At 32.7% G+C, this 9500-nt stretch overlaps 1 protein-coding gene across 1 annotated transcript in view; it reads left to right on the top strand.

Moving 5' to 3' along the window:
* Nucleotides 1-6772: 6772 nt before the first annotated feature.
* The window catches only part of LOC126773593 (venom carboxylesterase-6-like), a 32732-nt gene continuing 30004 nt past the window's right edge, over nt 6773-9500 (top strand). The window contains exon 1 of the mRNA XM_050494565.1: nt 6773-7023. Within this exon, the coding sequence (XP_050350522.1) occupies nt 6832-7023 (192 nt within the window). The 5' untranslated portion in view covers nt 6773-6831. The remainder of the gene's footprint in view (nt 7024-9500) is intronic.

Here is a 9500-nt window from a genome sequence, read left to right as displayed (position 1 = left end):
AAGCAAAAATACGATTCGACATCGCATAAATGTGCTAGTACGCACGAGGCAATGATGTCAATATTTTAACCTTTGCAATGAGACACCTTGCCGCAGAGAATCGCATCGCAGCAATTCACGTCACAGTTGCTTATGTTGCGAATTCATATGGTACTGATTCGCAGCTTTTTTTGTTTATACCCGTTATTACCCTGTCTCACTCACCTATCAAACCGGAATGCAATACAATGACCTCATGAATCAAGTCCACAAGTAAAAATCTTATGGAAATACATTCGGTAATTTTTAGTTTATCGGCGGGGACACTTTCTTTTATAATGAATTATAGATAGACGTGCCCCCCGTGATTATCCCCCACCAGTCTGGATACAGACTGACGCTTGTCTAACTACCCTGGCATTTCTCCAGTAATTCCAACTGCCGGTGATTATATTCTGGCCTACAAGACAAGACATTGTTAGTCCAGACGGCTATTTATCATTATTATACCATTAAGATTAGTATATATATATTATTTAGCCACTATGAATTGTAATTAGACTACCAGATGCTTATGGTAATGTACGCTCTTTATATATATGCAATAATTTATAAATAAAAATAAGTTCCAGCTTACATATATTTTACTGAAAATTTTACTAAATTTATTTTGAAGAAACCAATATACTTATTGTAATTAATTTTAATAATGTTGGTATGTATTACTTCCATTTATCATATCATGAATGTATTGATTTAATTGTATAAATAATTGACTTATAATATAATATTACTTATTTGGGAATGGCGTATGACTCTCTTTCTCTCTCACTCAACTTATATAGTTTTATAATCCTTGCAACAGTCACTTTTGCTATAAAGTTTGTATTTATGGTAATAAGACTTTAAATCAATTTCTTGTACTCCAGTATTATATATTGACAATATAAATGGGTGAATATGGACAGAAAATAGTGGGTTCGAACTGGGCGAATTTTAAACTTAATATCCAGGTGCTTTATTCGCGTTTATAATTCATTAAGTAAAAAAGTACCTGAATGTCAACAACAAAAAACATAATGAACCTGCATGTATAAATATCTTTAAAAAAAGAGACCTCCGTCCTTTGTCTAGCAGTAGGACATTAACGAGAGGTTCCCTTATATATCATTTCCACCCATACGTTTTCCAATCATTAGTAATTTTAAAATTATGAAAAATTTATATCTACATAAGGAATGTATTATCTTTCTGATATGCCTAAATTATACCATTTTTATTATAACCGGTTGTGATTAGTGATTTAATATATTTAAACTTCTAAAAAATATATAAAAACGGTTTTTGTGCACTTAGAAAATGACGTTTGTGAAATTAGAATTATTTCTTTCGTCTGTTTGTATCGTGGTGTCCAGCAAAGATCTGAAACCTACTGTTCGAATGGCCGATAGTGCATTACATGGTATACGTAAGTTTCACACGAATGGTCATGGTACGTTTACCAGCTTCTATGGGATCCACTGCTTGGCAAATACAGATTAAAGGTATATTTAGGTAGTCGTATTATTTACCTTCATATTTAAAAAGTATTTTCGTTTTTATTACTTTATACTTAATCTATATTATTATATATGTTTTTACAGAATAGGTACTTATAGAAATAGGAATAGGTTTTATAAAATAGGACGAATAAATGGGCCACCTTATTATGGTAATTAGTCACCAGTACTCATTGACCGAAAATTGATGCCTTGGGATACGTTAATGCAATTTTCGTAGGGATCTCAATGTTTTTAAATAAAGTTAAACTTATGTTACTCGCTGATAATGTAGCTCTTTAAAGTATTAATAATTACAAGTTATTTGATACTTAGCTGTATAATAATGTAATACGACGAAACGTACCTATTTTATGTATAAAAAGGCAAACACAAACCTGTTCAGTACATTTTTGCTTTATTTGTGAAACTTTTTTTTGTGAAATATCTATTAATGAAGTTTTTAGTGCTCTAATAATAAAAAAATAGAAATAAGTGTTGAAAAAATATCAATTACGCATATGTTTTGTCATAGACAAAACTTTACCCAAGATTTAAATACTATTTCATTAAAAAACAACATTAATTACAAATTGTTCTGAAATTATAATTACTTCAAACTCCTAACACACTCACCTTAGGTATTACCAAGGAATTATGGATTTATAAGCTTAATGAAAAACAATTGTAAATCATTCTGTAACATACAACGATAGTGTATATCTACACATTATTGATAGACTATGAAAATGTAATTAAAAACCGTTATTACACTGAAATTATATAACTTTTAATCTGTGAGTATGTGTGCATGTCAAATATTGTAACTGAATTTTAATGCAGTTCATCTAATCCCTCAGACAGATTGAAGAAAAGTTTTAATACAATCCTGTTATATTATTAGCAAATAAAGCTTGTTTTAAAATATAAATATATTTTTATTTATATATCTCGTTACAAATTACAAGGGTTCATCTTTAGACGTTCATACTCGAACAATCCGCTCATTCATCAATCATAACCTTTTCTTACTTCGACATTTAGCTCTTTCACTCATAATTTTGATTTAATAGTCTATATTTCATTCAATTCAAACGATCCATTCCTATATTACGTTTTTATTGAAGTAACCTAAAAAATCTGCTATTAAATCGTCATATTTATGTAATACCTACCGTTAACCGGTGATTCTTAGCACCCCCTGCCCTGCCGATACCGCTACCTTGGTCGGGCCTAGCGGGCTTGCCGGTAACTGGGGGCCTTTTTTTGGGCGTTTTGGGCCATTTAGAAGGGTTTGCCCATGCTCGTCGCACTGGGCAGGCGTGTTGGCGAGCGCAGTAGGGGGGTGAGATGTTTATGGGGGGGACGGGACGCTGCTGCCCATCCCCCCTTTTCCCCGTCCCTCAGTCGCCTCTTACGACACCCACGGGATGAGATTGGGGGAGTACTATTCTAAGCCGGTACTCCACTGCCATGACATACGGTGCCGAAACGTGGACACTAACTGCGGGACTAGTTCACAAATTCAAAGTCGCTCAGCGTGCTATGGAGTGAGCTATGCTCGGAGTATCTTTGAAGGATACGATCAGAAATGAGATTATCCGGAAAAGAACCGGAGTCACCGACATAGCTTGCAAAATTAGCAGGCTGAAGTGGCAGTGGGCTGGTCACGTATGTCGTAGGACCGATGGCCGTTGGAGCAGACGAGTCCTAGAATGGATACCGCGAATCGGCAAGCGCAGCGTAGGGCGCCCTCCAGCCAGGTGGACCGACGACCTTAAGAAGGTGGCGGCACCAACTGGATGCGGAAGGTGGAGGACAGGGAGCTTTGGCGCACCTTGGGAGAGGCTTATGTTCAGCAGTGGACAACGATTGGCTGTTGATTGATTGATTTATGTAATATAAGATTTTTTGTAGATATGAAGATTGATTTAAATAAAAGCAATACAACACAAAAGTTTTAAAAAAATAAGTTCGAAGAACTGACGAGTTTCTAGTGAGTTTATCGCTTGTTCTTCTCCCTAGAGTCTACATTCCGAGCTGTTGGTATCTTTACGCTACCTATAATTCTGTAAAATTGCGATTCAAGAGTGGAAATTGGAAAAGTCTACTTTTAAATCGCCTTAATCCTTACTAATATTATAAAAGCGAAGATTATTGTCTGTTTTCTTTTTCTGTTTTCTTTCGTATTAATTACTCGAGCGATCAACATGGGTACATAAAAGGACATAGAATACATAACACCTATCACGTACCTCCCTCATGGTCGTACTAGTAAAGTATAAATTGATTTTGATTTATAAACACAATAATTTATAAATACTTCTTAAATAATATATTATGTAATTAATATTCAAATTAATTTGTACGTTGCTATTGACACCAACTCGCATTGGAACAGCGTGGTGGAATAAGCTTCAAACCTTCTCCTCAAACCCTAACCCAGCAGTGCGACTTTTATAGACTGTTATTTTGTTATTCAATTTCAAATATTCAATTATTATCACAAGCATTTGCCTTATACTCCTTATAGAGTGGATACTTATGAAATATAAATGTTTAGTTGTATGTAAATTAATTCACGATACAAAGCTGCGACATAAAACAATTGAAACACAAATCAGTCAAACGATAGGTATCATTCACTCGAATTGATTTGAAAACGAAAACAGCTTGCGCCTAAATTACACTCTCCGCATGTTTGTTTTAAAAAAGTAGCTGACAATACATTGATCAATTGAACTTTCTACTTCTATATTAATAAATGAGATTTTTTGTAATACATAATAACCAATATACATAAAACTTATAAAAGAATATCGCAGCGTTTCGGAAGAAGTTTTAGTAATATATGGATATAAAATAAGTGCCCTTCGCACTTCGCTTTCATCCGTTTTAAATATAGATTATTGACGTATATTATAAATACGAACATAAAATACGCAACTTATTTGGATGTTAGTTACAAATTAAAATATAATAATTTTATTATTTTTTTGTTATTTCTCTCTCTCTCTCTCGTTTAAGCCAAATTTATAATTAATAAAAAAATTTATCCGTCACATCTACGCCTGTACTTTGTTATGAGTTAGACAATCATTAGAAATATGATTGGTAATGATTTGTTGATATTTGATATTTATGAAATTTACTGTTTGTTTCCATATAAATACAAATACAAAAGTGTCTCTATTTGTATACTTTATTTGACGACAGAATAAATTGCACAAACAACATTATCTGCCAACCAATGCCACCAAACACGACAAGTTGGTAAATAAAAGATGCAATGTAAAATGAAAGATAAAATAAAAATATAGATATGTATATATGACATAAAAACACTAAATAAAAATTTAGACGAATTCAGATTTATAGTAATTTATTAAGATTATTCCATCTGACGCTTAAGTAATTCCGAGTGGACTACCTCTTTGGTCTAGTAGCTTGATATAAGGCCGCAGATTCCCAGGTTCCCAATCCCAATCGCCCAATCGCCCCAATAAAAAGTTATTGAGAAGCGTGTACACTTCCGTACCTCGGAAAGCACATAAAGCCTGTACCTGAACTCTGTAAACCTGCGCCTGAACTCTTTCCGGTTGTGTCGGATTGCTGTCCTATCTCATAATGAGTGTTAGGGAATAGAGTTAGCGCAGTTAGCTAATCTCTCATGAGATTGACCACCGTGGCGGAAATCGGTCCGGAGGACATTACTAATTCCAAGTGATGAATGTCCTGATTCGCATTACATAAAACGTTATAAAGTCGACTACGGCAAACAAATCGACTATAAACCCAGAATGATCAAGAGGGAAGAAAAACAACTTTTCATTGAATCGGAGTGACCTATCACGGAACTCACCATGAAATTTAAATTTGGAACAAATGTATTTAGGATAAGGAAGAGGTTACTTACTAAGTTTCCTCGTAAATCTGCCTTCGCGAATGGAAAGCGATTGAATTCGAGAGCGATAAGAAGCAATATGGTCAAATTTACGAAGATTGAAAATAAATCGAATTGCTGTAAAAACCCGATCAAGTTTATTTATTAGATCATTATTCAGATCGAGATAACATACAACACAGTCAAGTATGGGAAGCTTATATTTCGCATTATATAAGTTGAAGTATTTTTTTATGAATTTCTCTATCTTATCTAAATAACTAAATAATACAAGGGATTAAGTTATTTAAATACTCGTTGGCAAAAAGGCACCACCTACAAATAAAGCATTTCATTGGTAAGTAATACATATTATTTACCAATCAAAATAAAAAAGAATGACTTCAATTATTTGACTACAAATAAACTAAAACTAAATATAATATTAACAAATCTGGTGGTAGAACTTTGTGCAAGCTCGTCTGGGTAGATACCACCGAGCTTGCACATCAGATATTCTACCACAAAACAGCAGTACCTGGTATTGTTGTGTTCCGGTTGGAAGGGTAAGTGAGCCAGTGTAATTACAGGCACAAGGGACATAACATCTTAGTTCCCAAGGTCGGTGGCGCATTTGTGATGTAAGCGATGGTTAATATTTCGTACAATGCTAATGTTTATAGGCGTTGGTGACCACTTACCATCAGGTGGCCCATATGCTCGTCCGCCTTCCTATTCTATAAAATAAACGTAATCGGTTAAATTTTTTATTTGGCTCTAGCGAAAGCAAGGCTAGGCTATTCAATTTACATATTATCTATATAATCCAAATGGGTTGTCGCTTTACATACAATCATTTTATCCTATAATATGACAAATCGAACATACTTGTAACAGCTTACTTAAATTAAGCATATTTGGACTTTTTGGTGTATAATTAATTATAATCTAAACTTTTCATGTACTTTTTTTTAATTTTTAATAATCTAGAATGAATAATTACTATAAACTCTAGAGGACACAAGGAGTGTTTATATTATTATTCGTATCTGAAGCTAAATTGCACTTACGGAATCACTCTCAAATTCTCGGTCACATTACGAACATACCGTAGCCAAGTATTATATTAAAATGATCATATAACATTATAGTTCTGAGTTTGTGTTTAATTTCATTAAGCTCCTCCTCGATAAACATAAATATTTTCGTATACACATATATATCAAGTACGTATCGTTCATTAATAATATAATAACACAATACTATTTGTTTACATCTCATTTGAAACGTTATCTTAACGCGAAGTCATAAAAGATAAGTTGTATTTTATAATTATACATAACAATTATAAACCAGTTGCGCTAAATAGCTCCGACTTAAGAGTCAGTATAAGAGAACACATCAGCGCGCGCGCACGTTTTATATAAAAATATGACGTGTGTAAAGTTGTTACTGTGTCTGTCGTTTGCGGTATTGGTGAGCAGCCAAGGTCCAAACCCAACTGTCAGAATCGGAAATGGTTTATTGCAAGGTATATGGAAGGTTTCGACAAATGGTCGTACATTTGCAAGCTTCAATGGGATCCCGTACGCTCGTCCACCGCTTGGCAAATACAGATTCAGGGTACGTACTCCAAGAATAAGACCTTAATAAATAATAATTATAAATAATTTTATATACTTAAATTCGAACCAACATAAAACGTTACTAAAATATCTACCTTAGAATAAAAATTGTAACACGAAATAAAAAATAATAAAAATCATTTCAAATTTAAAATTTATAACTATTTTAACTTTGTTTAATTTTGTATGTATATTTTCTCACGTACCACGTTCAGTTTAATTTTTGTATTTGGATAGAAATTTACTAACCGAAATTTAGAGCGGAAACCATACACGACTTTAATAAAAACCCTGTATTTTTGTGCAATGCCTTTTTTATCATTACAATTATTAACTTAAACGCCTTTAATAATAACCCGGACGTCATAATATACACATAGTATGTACTATAACGCTTAACGTCGAATAAACTAATATATATATATATATATATATATATATATATATATATATATATATATATATATATATATATATATATGTAATTATTTATAAAAAATCTTGATTGCGCCAGTATAGCGACAGGCACAAAGGACATAACATTTTTTTCCCAAGGTTAATAGCGGATGCTGATGTAAGGAATGGTAATATTTCTTACGGCGCCAATATGATGGCTTTGTGCAAGCCCTTCTGGGTAGGTACCGTCCACAATATTCTACCATCAAACAACAATTACATATTATATGTTATATTCCTTGTCCCTGTAGTTACACTGGCTCAATCACCCTTCAAAAAGGAACACAATTTGCTGGTGCGTCAGCTGACGGTTGTTTGACTTGATAGTCATTCGAGTTCTATTGAAAATGATGGCAATCGATCGGCTTAAAATCACTACCTAAAATGCAACTACCTCCTGGATAATAGTCAAAATGAGAAAAATCAGAATCTTAATTGCTTAATCAGAATGTACAATAATATGCAGCCCGTTTCGAAGAAGTTTTTATTATGTAATATTTTGATATATTATAACTCATTCATAATATTCATCATTTATAATAATAAGTTATTATATAAAAGAACAACTGACTGAAATATCAACCACAGCCCACTACTGTAGCTAGCACGATAAAAAATAGCGTCTGGGTTATTTTTACACAGAAGGTTATCACTAAGGAAGGATTTTTGAAAATTAAGGATAAATAAAGGGTATAAAAGTTTGTATGAAAATCCTTCATTTTTTGAGCTATGGAAGTTGGTACTTAGCCATTCTGATTTTTGACGCGTGCGAGACCGGGGGATAAAGAGAGAGTACTGTATAAATTTCTGAAAGAGATTGTACTTCGTTTTGTCTAGCATACTGTTGAACTCACCTGTGTGGAATATTTAACGATTACATTTTGCCTAAGCCACCTCTAAGAGACTTAGCTTGTCCTATACTTTGAAGAGTTATTATAAGAGAATATTTGTTGAAAAAAACTCATTAGGTGTAAGGCTGGTAATAATGTTCAAACTATTTAATTTAACTAATCAATATTTGAATTGACCCAAATCAACAATCCGACACCCGATTTCGACACGTTCAGTGTCGCAATGAAATATATAATTAATCCATTATAAATTAATCCAACCTCTGACCGGGCGGCCTAAATGTTTCCGTTGAAAATAAAATAATAACTTATTCTACGGTCTCATTTCTTGATTAATTATTTATTATTCAAACTTAAGTAATGTTCTAGCATTTTTTTAACTGTTAGAAAATCTTCAATTCTTGTTACGCGTATTTCTGAACTTGTATTTTTTAATAAAACTTTATAAAAAATATTCTAAATAAACATCTCGTCCCCTTCGATGTAAATAATTCATAATTTAATTCAATTTTACATATATAAAATAAAAATATTTATTCAATTTGCAAATAAAATATTTTTGTATCAATATCATTTATTTAGTTTTAAATACAACACATACAAAACCTTAAAATACAACCTTAATTTCAAAACGATGCGTGAAATAATTTTGCGTATCTGGAGATTTATCTAAAGGCTTTTGATTGTAGAACATGAAACGCGTTTAAGCTAAAATACCTTCACAATACGACGTTGAAGGTAAAGCTCTTGATCTTACTGTTTCATACTTAAATCAAAGCCTTCAGCAAGTTTCCAATAAAGGAATAAAGACTCCTCAATTTGTATTATAAATAGGTTTTCTATTTTTTAGTATACATAAATAATTAATATTTATTTCTGTGTTAAACTAGCGCTTTAACCCCGGCTTTGCTCGCATCATTATTCAGAATTGTATTATTTAAAACCAATTTCTATAGCTTTTCTTCAAAAATGAAGTATTTCCATAGAAAATTTCATCCCCTTTAATACTACAGTACAGTAACAGCCTGTAAATGTCCCACTGCTGGGCTAAGGCCTCCTCTCCCTTTTTAAAGAGAAGGTTTGGAGCTTATTCCACCACGCTGCTCCAATGCGGGTTGGTTAATACTACATTAGGGGTTAAATGTTCAAAAATCCTTTCTTCGTGCTA

This window comes from Nymphalis io, chromosome 15, assembly GCF_905147045.1.
Source record: "Nymphalis io chromosome 15, ilAglIoxx1.1, whole genome shotgun sequence".
Lineage (NCBI taxonomy): Eukaryota > Metazoa > Arthropoda > Insecta > Lepidoptera > Nymphalidae > Nymphalis > Nymphalis io.
This window is presented reverse-complemented; position numbering and strand designations above follow the sequence as displayed.